This window comes from Ovis aries, chromosome 19, assembly GCF_016772045.2.
Source record: "Ovis aries strain OAR_USU_Benz2616 breed Rambouillet chromosome 19, ARS-UI_Ramb_v3.0, whole genome shotgun sequence".
Classification (NCBI taxonomy): Eukaryota; Metazoa; Chordata; class Mammalia; order Artiodactyla; family Bovidae; genus Ovis; species Ovis aries.
In genome coordinates, this window is record NC_056072.1 from 43,936,362 (window position 1) to 43,954,869 (window position 18,508).

Consider the following 18,508-nt stretch of genomic DNA (forward strand, 5'->3'; position numbering starts at 1 on the left):
TCTGGGAACTTGATATTCTTCATCTGATCCTCCAACTTCAACACCCCCTTTTATATTAAGAAGCTCTGGACCAGCTAGGAATTGGTAAATTCAGATATCCTCTATAGCCACTGAAGAGACATAAAACTATCTTATTATCAGGTCATTTGGCAATGCAGGGAGCCTTGGGTCTCACTGACTGGGATAATTTTGAATTTTTTATTTAGACCTGTAACTTTACCTGGTATTAGAGATTTTGCATGCAAGAACTATGCCTTTTTTTTTTTTTTGGTTGAGGTGTGTAAATATTACCTGATACTAATACCACCCAGTGCCAGTATAAAGCAGTTACAAACAGGTCAATGCTGCATCTTAACAAAAAAAAAATTTAATGCACTTTGAAATTCTTTCTCAGAGCTCTGAAGATTTTGGTTCCTGTTACTGATTTTGCTGCCATTAAGCGGAGTGGCATCAGTCCAGTTCACTGTGCAGCAGCAGGAGCACACCCCAAATGCCTGGAACTTCTCATCCAGGCGGGATTTGATGTGAATTTCATGCTCGATCAGAGAATCCGCAAACACTATGATGACCACAGGAAGTCAGCTCTGTATTTCGCTGTATCAAATGGTGACCTCTCTTCAGTTAGGCTGCTTCTGAGTGCTGGAGCTTTGCCTAATCAAGACCCAGTTAACTGCCTCCAGATAGCCCTCAGAATGGGCAACTATGAGCTGGTAAGTCTGCTGCTACGGCACGGGGCGAACGTTAATTACTTCTGCAGAGTCAACCCTTTACATTTCCCATCGGCCCTGCAATACACTCTGAAAGATGAAGTCATGCTCAGGATGCTGCTGAATTATGGGTATGACACAGAGCGATGCTTTGATTGTCCTCATGGAGACAAATCTCATCCTTTCTATGCTTTTGAAGGCTGGACGTCTACAGTTATCAAAGATACTATGGTAAGTACACACCATAGCAGCTGTCACCCTGTGTCGTTATTATTGGTGGCCCTGAACTACAGCAACAGATAAAATTCCATTCTTTCCTGAAGCTCTGGTTGGAAAGATTTTAATATGATAAATATATGATAAACCTGATGGCAGAAAGATGAAAAAAGTATAGAAACAGTTTGGAGGAAAAAGTGATTTAACTCTACTCAGGGAATTTCACAAATGAAGCAACATCTGCACAAGGTTGTGAAGAATGATTGCAGCCTTATATGATCGCAGTTATGCTTTTTCTTTGAAGAAATGAGTTATCTAGCTAGAATGTTTCTGGGTTCCCTGTACTCTAGGTTTATGACTCTAAACCATTTGATTAATGATTTTCTTTTCTGTCACTTTCTGGTGAAAAAAGAATCCCAGTAAATGTTGCTGACTTTCCTCTTCTTGAGACATTTTTCTCTTTGCTTTCATCACACCAGTCTCCTACTTTCCCCCCGCCAAACTGGTCACTTCTGTTTTCCCCAACTTGAGCCTTTCCCCTGATTTTTCAAATAGCTGCCACCCTTCAGACCTCATCTCAAGTGCTACCTCTTTAGAGAGGCCCTTCCCTACCGATCTTATTTAAGGTAGTTCTGCTTCCTAATCATTCTCTTTAATGCTTTTATAAATTTTTAGCAGTTTATAAAGTTTTATAAACTTTTACCAGTTTCTAAAATTCTTTAATATTTCACTGATTATCTGTCTTCCTTACAAATACATGAATGTAAGCTTTTGTTCACCACCTTCATCAGCTTACAGATCTATGCTCAGAGTAGATGTACTATAAATACTTGAATTCATATTGTTAAAATCTGAAAATATAATGAAAAAATCTTTGGATCAATTCTGAAAAATAAAAAGCAAATATTTTAATATTGTATGTTACTTTTAGGTTATAATTAATGAATGACTTGGTTAATTTAGGTAATATGTCATCTTGTATGGCTTCCTGACTTTTCATATAGTATTATTTGCCTTCTTACATGGGCATCTTTTATCTTGTCTAAGGACATGTAAATCACTTAAAGGTAGAAACTATCTTATGCTTCAAGTATCAGGGTGGGACTATGTTATGAATGATAGAAAACCCCAAATTAAGGTGGCTCTAATAAGATGGCTTATTCCCCTTTCATAAAATAAAGGCAAATGTAAACAGCGTTCTAACTGGACAGTTCCATGATTCACAGGAGAAACCTGCACCCACACTGCAGTGAGCCGGATGGCTGGCAGGAAGGAGTGCACACTTTGCTCTTCTGTAACAGCATTCTGGGAGTTGCTCACACTTCCACTGACATCCCATTGGCTAGGACATAGTCAGGTGGCCACGTCTAGATGCAAGTGAAGCTGGAAAGGTAATCTTTATTCAGACAGCAGTGTGGGAAAACAAAAGGGATAATAAATATTATCTAACAGTCTCTTTTAAATCCTCATTGTATCTTACAAAGTTCAGGAGAGTTAGTAGTAAATATTTTTCCCAATGATCCCTGGAAGAGGAAATGGCAACCCAATCCAGTATTCTTGCCTGGAGAATCCCAGGAACAGAGGAGCGTGGAGGGCTATAGTGCATAGGGTTGCAAAGAGTTGGACACAACTGAAATGACTTAGCATGCATGTATGCATTTTTCCCAATGTTAAGAGTCAAGAGACATTTTCTTGTTCAACACCTTCGTTTATAAATGAAGAACCTGAAACCTTTGGTTCCTGACTCTGAGTTTAGTGTTCTTTTGATGACTATGTACTTAAGGTTTTCATTTACTTTCATGGTTCTGATTTTCTTCCTCAGTTCTGTGAAGTAATAACTTTGTCGTGGCTGCAGCATCTGTCTGGGAATGTTGTTCGAGTGATGCTGGATTATGTTGACCAAGTTAGGATCTGTTCAAAGTTGAGAGCTGTGCTCCAAAAACAGGGGCTCTGGTCAGAAATCCATTTTATCTTGAGTAAGTATCTTTCTTGAACATTCTTACCAAAAAATACTAATTGAACTCTTGTTTTGCAGAACATTGTTCTCTTCAGTTAAAAGCCTGACCTGAAGAAACCAAGAAAAAGACTATTCCTACCTAAAAAATGTTATTGTATGTACTTAATGTGTACTTATTAACCATTTCCCAATAGATGAAATCTGTTACATAATTATTATATAGGTAGATAATATTTTTCTCTTGATCCTATGGAACACCATAGACATAGGAATTAAAAACTATGAAATGGGGCTTCCCTGATGGTCCAGTGGTTAAGAATCAGCTTGTCATTGCGGGGGACATGAGTTCAATCCCTGGTCAGGGAACAAAGATCCTACATGCCGATATGCTGCAACTACTGTGCTACAACAAAATGAAGATCCTGATAGTTGCAAAAAAGACTCAGTGCAAGCAAATAAATAAATATTAAAAAAACAACAACTATGAAATGGCACTAAAAGCTAGGATGAGAAAATGCTAAGATCTAAGATTCTAAAGGATAGTAAATGACCCTTCAAACAAAATTGTTTCACAGTAGCACCTAAGTCAAACTAAGAAGAATTTCTTTTATCTAATTTCCCCATGGAATCTTTAGTTTTTAGCCTGACCCCGAGGGGCAGGACAGGGGTTAATACATGTAGATGTAGGAGCTTTACGTCTTACAGGCCAGACCTACAATTGATGCCAGTCTTTGGACTCTAACATGACGTGGTCTGAAACCATAGCTACAAGATTTGCAATGAGAAGTGAAAAGCTACTTCCCAATTTGGTCACAACAAAGGAAAATCTTGGTGGCTTAAGTATAAAATACATTGGCTAAGATCACTGAAAAATCAATCAATTCTCGTTCCTTTTGGATAATGTGCCTGTTTTGCATTTTAGCAAACCCTCGCTCTCTGAAACATTTGTGCCGCCTCAAGATCCGGAAGTGTATGGGACGTTTACGCCTGCGCTGCCCCGTCTTCATGTCATTTCTTCCATTACCCAATCGTCTAAAGTCATATGTCCTTTACAAAGAATACGACCTTTATGAACAAGGAATTTTCACAGGAACATGGTAATCAAACTATTCTGGATGAAAAGGTACATATCTGCAGATGTCTTTCTTAAAATTTGACTTGTATTTCTCACTTTACCTGGCGACTAAAATCTCAATGCAGTCTAGGTTCTTCAGAGAGTCACTCTGAACATAGCCTCTCAATAGATGGCTAGCATTCTGAAAGGCAGTTTTATAAAAATTATACCCAAAGTAAAAATTTCAATTAACTAAGATTATCAGTTCTAATGCTATATTGATCTTACATTAAATGTATGAATTCATATTTTTATATGCCCAAAATAATAAATGCTACCTGACAATTTAAGATAATTCTTAATAGTAATACTTTTTATAGAGAAATATATATATATAAAATGCCTTAGTGACTATAGTGAATAAAGTATTGATCCAAGTACATGATCCTAGAAATTAGCTGTTCCTGTACAGAAGTCCCAAGACCAGCTTAGTGTCTGTTTATGTGTAGAGTGCAGTACTGAGGTAATTCAGCTGAAAGAGAGCCTTCAATTGCAGTTTCATCACTAATGGGATACATGTATTCCTTCTTCCCACAAAACCCTGGCTAAGCATTACCATTTATTGGTTCATGTGATCACTGGAATAAAAACTAAAAGTGTTTTCAAATGGATGATGGTTTATGATTTCTACATTGAGCCCAGTCCAGTAGACAGAGAGGAGTGGCTCACTGGTAGAAGCAGTTATAGATATTAGTTTACAATTTGTTTCTATATATTCTGTGTTGCATTTAAATACAGGTTTCTGAATGTGGAAGTGAGGAAAGAAACTGAGAAGACATTCATTCAGCCACACCTGTATACCGTCATATGGCACATCAACACAGAGAACGGAGGGGCAGCATTATGGCCACAGGCCCAGTCAGTTATAGCTTGACGTTTATGTGTTCAGTCTTAGCATACTTTTTTTTTCTTTTTTTGCATAATACGGTCCTTCTTACGGAAACTGAAGCTGTATGATTTCTTTCTGATGTAGGGATTCATGGCTATATAGACTATTTCAGTAAGTACAGACTTAAAATTACTTTTATAATATAGTTTTCACATAGAAAATTTGTAAAACTAGCTGGCATGAATAGCTTTTTATTTTTTTTTAATCAGAGTGTGGTGTCTGTTTATAAATGAGTGCTAGATTATATGTATGTTCATATACAAATATGTTTAAGATATACATGCACCTAGATAAATTATATAATTCTAAAGTTAATTTCATCTATTCCCTGGACCTCCTACGAATGTACACATTTCATAAAATTCAAAACAAATTAAAACAGAAACTGCCAGTAGAACAGAACTTAGTAAATGTTATAGGGAACCACAGAGAGCACAGCGGATGTATATTCATTAGTATTACAACTACAGGCCCAACCCACGTAAGCTGGCATACACAATAACCTGGTCCTTTAAACTATAGGAATTCCTTTGACTAGGACCAAGCACAGCAAGTATACACTGTAACATGTCTAGGGTAATTACTGAAAAGTCCCTTAATTTTTCTAAAAGTCACTAGATATGAATTAGTACTATTTCCTCATGAGTGACATTCCCCTCCCACATTTTAGTTGTTATGGATTGCAATAGAGTTAGATGTGTAATGGTATCATAAAAGATTAAGAAAATGTCCATTTGTTTTATAAGCATCATTTGAAATTACTCGAAGCAATAAAATTCAGAGGATATACCATATATTTCATACAAAAAAGACTATAAAAAAATCATGGACTTTATTATACATTAAAAATCTCCTAACAGCATATTTCCTGAAGCCTTATCAGGAATACTTATTTTGACATAATGAAAAAATAAGTTTTCCACTCCACATGTATACCACCATTACGTAAAGTCAGGTTCTTCAAATTTAATTCTAAAGAGAAATGTAGCATAATTTGTAATTGCATATACATGATTAATAGTATCAGTGAAATAAGAATTAACCAATTCACTTACATTACAAAATCACCAAATATACAAAGCGGTTTTGCACATTAGTTATAACTTACTCCCCGGTTCTCATATTAACCTAAGTAAATTACATATGAGTACAGCCACAAGAGATTAGTTAAAAAGTATAATATAGTTCCAGTTTCAATTTTCTATGTATTATTAATTACTATGGAAGAAAAAAAAAATCTCATGAAAGAAGAGTAAGCCAAACTTGCTAAAAATAAAGTCAAAGACTTGCTTGCTACAATCCGTGTGTTTGAATATTTAAAGTACAGTTTGAATGCTTGGGACACTGTTATCAAAGTCAATGTTAATATTTTCATTTTATTAATTTGGGTGACAGATTTTGCAAAACATAGGCTCTTAGACTGTCAGCATGTATGAGGATTCAACTCAAATACTTGCAGTTCCTATATATAACTCAAAAGGAACTCAGATGCCTTTACTATACATGATCACATGTGACATAGAATGGTATGAACACCCTAATATCCTTTTCTCAAGCATAAAAGTAACATAAATTTACAACCTCTATACTGTGGAATCTGAGAATTCCCACCTCAAAACAAGGGACACATACAGACTGAAAGTGAAGGGCTGGAAAAAGATATACCACGCAAATAGAGACCAAAAGAAAGCAGGAGTGGCAATACTCATATCCGATAAAATAGACTTTAAAACAAAGGCTGTGAAAAGAGACAAGGAAATTGAAATTAAACACGTGACTATAATCATTATAGTCATGGCAAAAACTAGACTGGGGACTACGTTCAAGATAACAGTTTCGGTTCCTTGTTAGCAAGTTTTCTCAATTTTACAAGGGGGAAGGAATAATTAGTTTGCTATCTATTGACTTCATTACCATAGTTATAAAAGTACTGTTGACACAGGGAGCAGAGTGCTTCGCAGTATTAGGTAGACTTAATTTCTTTCCTTCTAAAGAATCCGTTTTGTTAATGTCTAAAAACCATTAAATGCAAGTCTGAATCTGAGAAAGATATCCCAAAATCTAATGCCGTTACCACCAGAGCATCCAAAAGCTTGAAGGGATTTCAAAGGGGAACAAAGATCAGCTTGAATGTTATGCAGAAATCCATGGGGAGCCTTCTTTAAACAAAACATAAAATTTATTAAAGTTGATGCTTAAGTATCTGCCATAATGGAAATAGTTCACATGGTTCTACAGTAACGAAACAGAAGTTGAATCACCTAACATTGTTAAGCCCACACATGACTTCTGATTGGCACTGGAATGTGCTCTGGTCTGACCTATGTGCACGAGCGTGTTATTGTAGAAATTCCTAACAAGATATGACTTAAGAAAAGCCACAGGTTTGTCCAGCATCCCTAAGTCTCAGTACCTTTACCTTTCATCTACATTTTGACCGAGAGCGCTCACCAAGGGCAACGCTTTGCTACCATGCAAAGCACCAGCCTGGTTCACACTGTCTCCTAATGCTGACCACCTTCCTTGCGTGGTGGCTGACAAGTTACACCTGAACTAAGTGAGGTGGCGACCTTGTAGTATAAACAAAAGACTTACTGAGACAAAAAGCTTACTAATCCTCAAAACGGTCTTAAAAGCAGGATATGCCATGGCTAACCGAATGCTGATCTCAGAAGAAATTTCAATTTCTACAAAAAGGAATGATGCACAGACTACTGGGAAAGCATTCCCTTCCCTTTAGCAAGGACAAAATAAACTCTTTTCAAAAAGTATTCCATAAATTTCTACTTTTTACTGTATGTTTTGGTAACATAAGGCTTCAAAATAATGATTATTAAGTAATCATTATTCCTATTTGGTACATGGCTAAAAAAAACACCACAATCCTATATATAATTATTCCATTCCTAGAGAAAACAGTGTATATACATTGTAAAACAGCTGAGAACTATATGCCATTTCTAAATCAGAACTAAGAAGAAAAAACTATATGTCAAATAACAAAAGGCTTTTTTCCTTGTAAAATTAGTGGCTAATCTTTTGAAAATTTTAAATATATGACTATGTAAAATATTTTATTCAATATATTTAACGTGGCTATATGTACTTTTACATGTGAAACACAGGAATATAATTTCTATCAGCAATGTTAAAAATCCAAGTTAAAAAAAAAAAATCAAGTTCTGTCATAGAGTTAGGCAGTAGAGAAGTGTCATTTTAACCTTGGCACCAGGTTAAAATCCTTCCTGGGTTGACTCTCCTCGACCAAGCACTCAATTGCTTTTCAGGCTTTCATGGAATTAGACCTTTTACTATACTCATTTAAAGAGGATAAGTATTTACAATAATTAGTGCAAATTATTCTCTGCTCACATATTATTTGCCTACACGGATATAAAGTGGTGACCAGCATTTTATAAAAACATGGAATTATGAAAATACTGTGAGTATCAGTCTGAAATTTAAAAGATTACATTTTTAAACTAAATTCTAGGAATTTTTACTTTAAGCAGGAAACATAATTGCTATAGAACTTCTTTCTAAATGTCCCTTGATTTTCAATAAAAATTATTTCACACAATGCAGAAAATACAATGTATTTATCCTGTAACAATCTTTACATGTTAAATCCTAATCTAAAACTTATTTGAACAAAAAAAAAAAATTCCCTTTTACTAAATTCCAAAATCTTATTTTAACCATTACTGCTCTGCAGCAATAATTCAAGTCCCAACCTGAGAACTAAGAATGTGATAATAAATGCCAAGGGCTGTAGCAATCTTAAAATGGAGACACTTAAGCTTCTTTCCCACTGGCATCAGCTGTACATCAGAGAAATGCGAGCAATCCAAGAAAACGCCCTGAAATCTACAGTACCACCTGCCACAATGTGAAACTTTAAGTCTAAAACCTCTATTTTGTAAAAGTCCTATTGCACATTTAACATTGTTAAAATATTGGCAAACTTGAAAATTTTTCTATGTAAGGATTTTAAACCTATTCAGTCAAAAGCTTCCTCACTGCCAGCAAAATGTTCCTAATGAAAGAGAGGGAGCATATCCATGAATATCTGAAGCTGAAGAATAAATGATTTCTTATGGTCATAGCCAATTACAATGCAAGGTAATAAGTTCACAATTGGGAGGAATAAAAGGCTTAAGCAACTGTAATCCCTCAGCAATCTACTTCAGGGATATGAACAGGTTTCTTTCAGACATGTGGAATTTAAAGTTACTGCATAGTATATTATTTCTAAGGGAAAAAAAAAAAGAATCAATGCAAACCTAAGTTATCAAGGTCAATATTAGTTTAAAAAATGAAGTTAAACAAGCAAATACAAATTTTAGTCTCCTTGATAGTTCAACATTGTTGTTACCTTGTGCCATTTTACCACAGAAATTGTCAACAAATTCCAAGGGGGGAGAAATATCAACCAAAAAGCAAGGATAAGTTTATGCTTCTGACTCTCTCTTCTTTCCTTCTTCTCCCAAATCACTCTCTTCTGACTGGCTACTGCTAAGGACAACAAACTGCCCCTCGCTACTGGCTTGGTTTGGTCTACTGGAAGCAGCTATCAACCGACTTTGTTCTTCTAAGTCCTATTGGAAAAGACAGAAAAGAAACTGAGTTAATTTATATGCAATCAAATGGAAAACTAAGCATTACATACTTGAGAGTAACTTCCATACGTCTGTCATAAATATGTACGCATAATTCTGGCAACTCACTGAAAACAAAGACTACACAAACCAATGTTAACACCGAAGTATATTTTGACACTGTTCTAGAAATCCTATCAAAGTCAACATTTCATCATCTGCATTTTTACGGTTAACAACTTACATTCAGGCCATTATTAGCTCTCACTATAAACTAGAGAAAGTATATACAGACATACCTACTTAACTACCACTGATGAAAGCCATACATATCTCCTCTCAAAAGACCTGTTTTGAGGAGACAACCTTCCAACCTTCACTGGAATATTAGTTTGTTTGCTAAATAGCAAGTCACACTAGAAGAGGGCGACAGAGGATGAGATGGTTGGATGGCATCACTGACTTAATGGACATGAATTTGAGCAAACTCCGGGAGATAGTGAAGGACAGGAAAACCAGGCATGCTGCAGTCTGTGAGGCTGCAGAGTGGGACATGACTTAGCGACTGAACAACAAGTCACACTACATGTCAATGTAACTATAATGTAAACACTGTATCAGAAGACAGATGTCAGGAATTCCCTGGTGGTCCAGTGGTTGGGATTCTGCGCTCTCACAGCTGAGGGCCCGGGTTCATTCATGGTGGGGGAACTAAGATCCCACAAGCTGAGCAGTGAAGCCAAGAAGACAAATGTCATCCTTTTCCGCTATGCTGTGAATCATCTGTTTATGAGGTAGCTAAGCGAATGGAAATGGAACCTTCACTTGAAAATTCCAATATGAAAGTCACAGTGCTGAATTAAGGAAACTCTGTGTAAACATCGTATCTGGTCAGAGAAGATCGAGACATTAGGACTGCATACCTTCTCAATTTGTTTTTGTTTACTGAGTTCTTTCTGTTGCTTCTCTTTTACTCTCTCTATTTCTTTTTGTTTTTCTGATGCCCTGCGATCCTGAGGAATAGATGAATACAACTGATGAATTAAATATGAAATAACTACCTTTTCAATTAATATTACCTTTGTAACCTTTTCAAATTATTATTTGCATTTATATGAGAAAGCACACCAAAAATTTACATCCTAATGTTAGCCATTTATCCAAATTCTAAATGCTATGTATCAGCAATAGCATCTATTGTTAACTTTGTATAGCAAAATCATTTTTATTTACTTGTTAATATAAAAGCTCTTAGATTACTTGAGTTAATACTCTTGGATAATTAAGTATCTTAGATTCTTACCAGTTCTGCATGCAATGCTATCTGTTTTGCCAATCCAACAGAATCACAAATCTAAAGGGGGGAAAAGTAAGAAAAACTCAGACAGTTCATACATCAAGGTGATAATTTCAAGTATCCAAATGGCTGATGTAACTAGTTTCATAACTCATTATAATATACATTTCCAAACAAAAGTTGATTTAAGAATGTTCCAGCCCCAAAACCAAGCCTCTGTGTATTTTCTTCAGTCTGTGAGCTTCTACCACTGGCTCTCACATCTTTCAAGTCCCTCACTTCTTGTTATCTCAGATTCACCACTAAGATGGTAAAGCTGCAAAGAACAAAGCAAGCAGCTACTGCTGCTATTCTAAGCTGGAGATATTTGGAAATGGCTGATTATGGGAATATTTTGCATTCCCAAGACAAGTTAATGAAGCCAGAAGATTGCACCAGCTCTCAATGGCCAGGAAGACACAGGTCTGTGGAGTCAGATAGCCTAACCCATCAGCTCAGCTTTCTTCAAAACAATAGACTTTGGTGAAGCAACTCAGCTGGACTAGACAAAGTTTGGGAGTTTTATCCAGAAATCTTAGTAAGAACTTTGACACATATTTTATAATAGAAACACATTTTGAAAAGCCACGTACCTTTTCACCCTCGTTGTTTGATTCAAATATGTAACAGACTGATGACAAGTTACTTTCACTTCTCCCTCCTGATGTCCGAAGAACAAATCCAAAAAGCCTCTTATTTTCCTGATGTGTAGCATACAGAACTACACTGGGTAATGGAAACTGCACAGAAAACATCAGAAGCAAACGTGAGATTTTTTCAGATCATTGTAACAGCGCTTCTATATATGACAAATGCATGTACTTAGTTATTAAATAACATAAACAGAACATTAGAGTCAATCATTTTTCTTAACGGAATGGTAATCCAAGAACAAACAATCTCACATTTGGTTTGGATTGCCAGGAACGTTAAAAGGTTGTTGAATACTGAATTTATTAGTCATTAACACATTTTACAAAGTCAAATTCAGTAACAAATATGATCTCTGTTATTAAATGATTAAATAAGCACACACCTGCAGCTATTTCAAAATAGATAATTATAAAATAAACTCAACCATGTTGGCCTTTTAATTCCTTAATTTGTTAGTTTCTTTGTTAGTCACTCAGTCATGTCCAACTCTTTGTGACCCCATGGACTGTAGCCCACTAGGCTGCTCTGTCCATGGGATTTTCCAGGCAAGGATACTGGAGTGGGTTGCCAGTTCCTTCTCGGGGGATCTTTCTGACCAAGGGATCTTCCTGATCCAGGAATCAAACCAGGGTCTCCTGCACTGTAGGCAGACGCTTTACTATCTGAGCTACCTTCTTTAGGGTATGCTATATGCTCCCTAACTGACGGATAAATATGAATACTAAATATCACATCAGACTGCACTGATTCTTTCAACTACATGGGATGTTACAACTTTTTTTGGAGAGATGGCCATAAACTCAATTATAGCCACCTAAAAATCAATCATAATTCATGCTTCCATATCCAAATATTCAGTCACGATTATCAGATGTGTAAGATGTGTATATGTACAAAAAGACTTAAAGCTTTAAACATGCAGAACTCACCGTGAGCCTTGTAACTTGTGTCTGTGGATCAATTAACCTATAATAATAAATAAAATTTAGGGAAAAAATGTTAATTATGCTACAATTATATAAATATTTTTTCCCACAGTTTTTTGAGGGACAGGTTACTACTTACTTTAAACAATCACAAGTGACTAATAAATGTGATTCTGTCATACGAAAGATGTTATGGATGGCCCGGGCAGCTAAAATTTGGCGCATTGTTTCATAAACAACATCTGGATTGTCATCTGATTTCACCTCCATAGAACCAAGGAATCGGACAATAAACAACTGATGAAGAATAGACTCTACAACAAAACAAGGTACATTATGTAATTTTAAATCCCACATTCTTTTCCTATGGAATTAAATACACTGCCCTCTTTAGGTTTTCCAGTGAAATATTCTGAAGCACTCAGAAATAACTCCTAACTACAGTGTTCATGTTACAGAAAAAGTAAGATCTCAAATTCCAAGAGCAAAAGATTATGCTTCAGCAACTGGTGGTTCTGAGTTAAAAGAATTCCTTTTACTATTCTGACAGCTTTACTGTTAGTTTGAAATTATATCAAAGTAAATAAGTATGGGAAAAAGAAAAAAAAAAATTATGCTCCAGAACCAGAAGAAAACAGCTGTTAGGAAGGTCAAAGGATATCTTACACAATGAGAACCTGACTATGAGGTCGAAAGTATGAGATTCTATAATTTTGTGTGAATAACGAAATCTTAAGTCTGAGTAAGTTCTGTTGCTTTAAGTGCACTAGGAGTAAAAAGAAAAAACTGAAGGAAAGATACGGTTAAAACACACAGCAGAACAAATGTAAACAACAAATTCTTCTCTCAGTTTACTGCTCTGAGAATCTCTGAAATATAAGAACACTACACTTATTTTACCTTCAGTTTCAGACTTTGTACCTCCTCCAGATTCTCCAAATGGATTTGTACGCCTGAAAAGTATTTTAAAAAATTATGATCCAGTGGTCAGTCACCATGAGCCACAGGGAACCAATCTCAATCACTGAACCCAGAATTAAAAACTAAAGTCAGAAAACCTTGTACACACATTTTTTTAAAGCTCAAAAATATCCCTTCTTGTTAAGGAACACTACTGATGACCAACTTACTTGTTACGAAGGCCCCTGCCCTCACACTAATCGGCTGAACTCAAAGTTGCTATATCTCAGAAAATGTAGACAGACAGGATGTTTAGCCACAAACATAAAAATCAACATTATAATAAACTATGTTGCAAAAGTTCCTGAATTTAAATAAACTAGGACAGAGAAATGGCTAATTTAGCTTCAACTTTAGTTATATGAGAAAAATGTAGGAATTTCCTTGGATTGTGGGGGAAAAAAAAAAAACACAAAAAACCTTTTAGGTCCTCTAAGTATGTGACGCAAATTAACTACAATAATTTGAACATTTTCTAGAATTAGACCTGATTTCTCAAGGCACACGTAACAGAATGCAAGAAGAACCAACTAACCAGAGATGGAAGCAACTTCCTTCCTAAGTGTGCTTGGCTCATGACACACCCACAATAAAGGAAGAAAAGTACAATCCAAAGTAGGATTTATAAGCAAACAGAGAGCTAAGTGGTTCTAAGATAACACTGGCTTTCAGATAACATAAAATTGACCTCCCTAATATGTATCTGACCTATTATATCAAATGCTAAGTATTTTCCTATGATCAAATGTAAATTATTCTTTCTTTGCCTCACTCATGTATACCCAGTTACTACATTATCAACTTATTAAGTGTCCAACCTACTTAATAAACGATTTGCCTGAAGCCATATTTCCCTCATCCATAATCAAAGAAAAATTTTAATGACTTTGACAAGGATTTATCATTATATAAATAAAGATAATTCATTAATAATTCATAGCATGACAATGTCTTAGTACCTTGCTGGAGATTTCTTATTCTAACACAAGATAACATTTTCCAATAAACCTATGGCACATATATATTACTCTTATATATTAAAATATTGTCATGATATCAACTTTATTGTCACAGGACTGTCACCTTTCTTCTGTAATTTTAAGAGTAAATACCTTAGAAGTAGATCTGATAAACCATTCAGAATTGAATATTTCTAAAACTAAATTATCTGAACTCATTTAACTGAGGCAAAAACAGAGAAAAGCCTTCATGATTCCTCTTCAACTATCAAAATTCTGGTAGGTAATTACAGAAAGAAAAACATAGCTGATGCACAAGATATGTGAGAGATGGCTCTCAACTGTAGAACTGGACTCATAAGCCTTACAGCTTTACAGACCTATCACTCACCTGCCTCCCTGGCCAGAGGCTTTTGCCTGGCCAGACTGATCTTCACACACAGGAGAAATAATGTCAAACTGTATAGGGGTATCTGGGGCAACAAGAGAATCTAGAGAGAGGGCAGCCAAATTTGTGGACTCAGATCCTAAGGATCCTGAACTGCTGGTTCGAGCTGTGGGTGGCCGAGATTGTCTAAGCAGAGAAGAAAACAAGAAGGCATTGCATTTAGTTTTTTCTTGCAAATTAAACACTGAAACCATGAGAAAAAATATATAATTTTTATAAAGTGATAAGAACAAATTTTAATAAATACAACCCCAAATCACAGCTACTTTATCAAAAGATTTCTTTCGAATTACTAAATTCAGAAACATAAATCACTTTAACCTAGGGATAAACACTAAGGAAATTTGGAATCCTTATTTATTTAGTGCTCTTGCTGGTGAATTCACCAATTTGAAAGTACATTTTCTAGAACTATTTTGTACTAATGTAACTAGCACTGCTAAAATCCAAGTGTTTGCTAACACTTTCAATAGCCCATATAGTTCTTTAAATAACCTATAGTCTGGTAACTCACCCTGCCGGCCTCAGGCTCTCGTGCCTCTGCTGGAAAGATGGGGAAGGAGTGACAGCTTCCAAAGCTGACTGATTTACTCGTGCAGCAATCTCCTGTTTTTTAAAAAAAGGACTAATTAGTAAAGCAAGAAAACCAACAGTTTAAATATAACTCTGAATTCTCAGAGTAGTCTTGAGTTATACTTAAATTGTAAACTTAAATTGTACTTCTGTAAAAGTTACTAAAGTAGTTCCACATTTTCTAGCCTTAGTATTAAGATATATAATTAACTTCACAACATTATAACTTAAGTTTCCTCTTACTTCCTATAAATCTAAGGGAAAAACTTGATTTTTTCCTACTAATATACATAATAGGAAATATGGTTTTTTCTTTAAATTTTTAACTCCCAGATTTTTTAGATTGAGGTTTGTATTGCTAGCACCTAGTACAGTGCCTAGCATATGTGCACTCAAACTGGCTAAGTATAGAAATTTAAAAAGTAAGAAATAATCACAAAATATTAAGTATATGACTATGATGCTGAAATTTACATAATTTTACAGAATGTATTTATGCTCAGAAATATCTCTGTATTTACTGATAAAGTTAATATGGATATTTTCAGGCCAGTTTTGAAAAAAGTTTCCATAAAAATATTTTAAAACTTATTAAATAATTTAAAACTTATTTAAAACATGAGCTAAATAAAACAGTATGTACACTAGAAAAAACAATCACAAAACATTTTTGTACTTCTGTGTCTTATAGTTAGGCAAAAATATGAAGACACTATCACAAAGTGATTAAATATTTCTTCTCTCATTAATATAAATAATTCTGGATAATCTCAAAAATATTAAAACTTTGACTTCTGATAAAAGTACAGTAAGTCTGAATTATTCAAATCCAAACTCTGTATTCGCTTTATATTCCCTAGATATTAACAAGTCATCTAATCTGTATTTTAATTTTTTGTTGTTTCCAAGGGACATAACAGAAAGAAAAATCTAGATTGGCAGGAGATCAAGTTAGTGAAAGCAAAAGACCCCACTACAGTTAGCACTGATTTTTTTAAATTCATAAGATCATTATAAAGCATTCAGGAGCAAGTTAAAAGATCACAGAACTTGAGAAAATGCAGGAAAAGCCATATAAGCCACTGAATTACTAAATTTTGCCAGATCTGGATACCATAAAATAAAAATATTACCTCTGGGTTTTCACTTAAATATATTTGTTTAGATATGTTATTTATTGTACAGATCCACTGTAAGAGGAAAAAATAGAAAAATATGATTAGTATTTTTTTCTATAGTGCTTCCCTTCTAAAAGAGAGTATTCAATATTTAACTAACATAGAAGTTTCAGTAGAAGTAACATATAATCTTTCTTATAAGATACCTTCCTATATACAAAAGCATATATATGTATAATACTTGAAGGTATAACAGAACACTGAAGAGATTTGTTATTTTTAAATCCCACATTTATTTCATTAAAAATATAGCCATCATATTAAATTATAATTTAATAGTCTGTATTTATCTTTTTTAATATCACATCCTCCTCTAATCCCAACCAAATAAAACAGTCTGGACTCAGATATCATGATTAATACCAATGCAAAAAAAGTTAAGAGCTAAATATATTCCTTGTGAATGTATTTTACATATTTCCCTTTCAGGTTTATAAATAACACAGAAAACACTCATTGCCCCACATCCTCTGCTTCACTCTCAAGGATTCTGGTGCCTGAGGAGCCTCACAAAACTAACCTAATATTTCTTATGTTTGGTAAAAACCCTGCAAAGAGCAGACGTATATCTGTATTCCTCAGAGACCAAAAGCAGGTTTTAATACCTACTCTTTTCTATAAGAAGTAAATAAAAGTTGATCTCTACATAATTTCCAACATTGTCTTCTACCAACACAATTATATAATAGCAGATAAAATGGCTCAGAATCAACTTAAGAGTATATTTTCACTGAAGATTGCTCAAGACAGGTTTTCACCTGTCAGTTCTTAGTAGTAACTCACCTTCCATATTTGGTGTACTACAAGTAAAAGTGGGGCCAAAAACAAGAGAGTCATGAGGAAGAATAAACACTCCCACATTTCTGTTTTTCTTTCTTTCATTTCCCCAAGGCTTTAAACTTTAGTTGCTTACTGCCATGCTACGTCTGCTGCTACTATGTTCTTAATGCAGCAAATACTGTCTCAGAGGGTTGGTAAGAGAAGGGAATAAACTAAACTCTAGCCTCATGATACTAACAGCCTGCCAGAAAGCAGCAGTCACAAGGCTATTTCTGAATCTGAGCTTCTAAAAGGACAGCAAGCAGTGATCTCTAAGCTCTCTACTTATAGGTCCACTTATAAAATTCCATGTGAAACTTAAGAATGTTGCTTGAGGGACAATTGACTTTTATGAAAAAATTAACCATGATTTCCCAAATATCTAAAATGAACACATCAATATATCTTATCATCGGAAAAAGAGCTTAAGGTGATGATAAAGAAATTAAATATGAATAGATAAAATTTTACCTCTTCATGGTCTTTTTTACTCTCTGCTTGCAAAATTGAAGACCTGGAAAAAAAAAAAACCCAAAAGTCTGACATTCAACTTTTTTCTAAAGTACTTTTAACATGAATGAGAAATGTTTACCTTTAAAGATACACATAAAACCAATCAGTATCAAAAAACAAAACACAACAGAAAACATGTAACGAAGGAGACTAACTACCAGAGGTATCAGGACTTAGATTTTAACAACTCTTCACTTGGTCTGTCTCTGCCAAGAGGTACCAAAAAAGAAATGTGCTGGTTTTCAGAAGGCAGGCTATGGAAAAGGGACACTGACACTAAGACAATGCATTTTAACTTTCTGACACTCACCGCATGTATTTCAAATATAAATCAGTGGTCTTAATAGAAAACACTAATTTTACTTCATTATTTACTATTTTTCCTTGAATATTTTTAAGTAAAACTTTTCAATATATTAATCACTAACATAAGGAGATGTAGGTTTATATTTTCTTCTCTTTTTTTGGAGGATAACTGCTTTACAATATTGTGTTGGCCTCCGCCATTTATCAACATGAATCAGCCTCAGATATACATATGTCCCCTCCCTCCTGTATCTCCCTCCCATCTTCCACCACCCCATCCCATCCCTCTAGATTATCACAGAGCACTGGGTTGAGCTCCCTGTGTCACAAATTCCTACCGGCTATCTATTTTACA

General features: G+C 34.9%; 2 protein-coding genes across 7 annotated transcripts in view; one reads left to right on the forward strand and one right to left on the reverse strand.

The window, feature by feature from the left end:
• ASB14 (ankyrin repeat and SOCS box containing 14) overlaps positions 1-18,508 on the forward strand; it is a 29,474-nt gene that overhangs the window by 9,909 nt on the left and 1,057 nt on the right. For 3 of the 6 annotated variants that reach the window (XM_060402348.1, XM_060402346.1, XM_060402350.1), the window contains 4 exons: positions 395-938; positions 2,746-2,899; positions 3,803-4,003; positions 4,733-6,182. In XM_060402348.1, the coding sequence (XP_060258331.1) occupies positions 395-938; positions 2,746-2,899; positions 3,803-3,981 (877 nt within the window). In that variant the 3' untranslated portion in view covers positions 3,982-4,003; positions 4,733-6,182. Of the gene's footprint in view, positions 1-394; positions 939-2,745; positions 2,900-3,802; positions 4,004-4,732; positions 6,183-12,509; positions 12,727-18,508 lie in introns of those variants that run through there. The other 3 variants (XR_009597431.1, XM_060402347.1, XM_060402349.1) reach the window with 3 other exon arrangements.
• APPL1 (adaptor protein, phosphotyrosine interacting with PH domain and leucine zipper 1) overlaps positions 5,694-18,508 on the reverse strand; it is a 33,187-nt gene continuing 20,372 nt past the window's right edge. The window contains exons 12-22 of the mRNA XM_027958257.3: positions 17,806-17,848; positions 16,471-16,527; positions 15,279-15,370; positions 14,708-14,890; positions 13,298-13,350; positions 12,537-12,711; positions 12,401-12,437; positions 11,411-11,557; positions 10,785-10,835; positions 10,405-10,494; positions 5,694-9,481 (exon numbers count right to left, since the gene is read on the reverse strand). Coding sequence (XP_027814058.1) covers positions 9,335-9,481; positions 10,405-10,494; positions 10,785-10,835; positions 11,411-11,557; positions 12,401-12,437; positions 12,537-12,711; positions 13,298-13,350; positions 14,708-14,890; positions 15,279-15,370; positions 16,471-16,527; positions 17,806-17,848 — 1,075 coding nt within the window. The 3' untranslated portion in view covers positions 5,694-9,334. The remainder of the gene's footprint in view (positions 9,482-10,404; positions 10,495-10,784; positions 10,836-11,410; positions 11,558-12,400; positions 12,438-12,536; positions 12,712-13,297; positions 13,351-14,707; positions 14,891-15,278; positions 15,371-16,470; positions 16,528-17,805; positions 17,849-18,508) is intronic.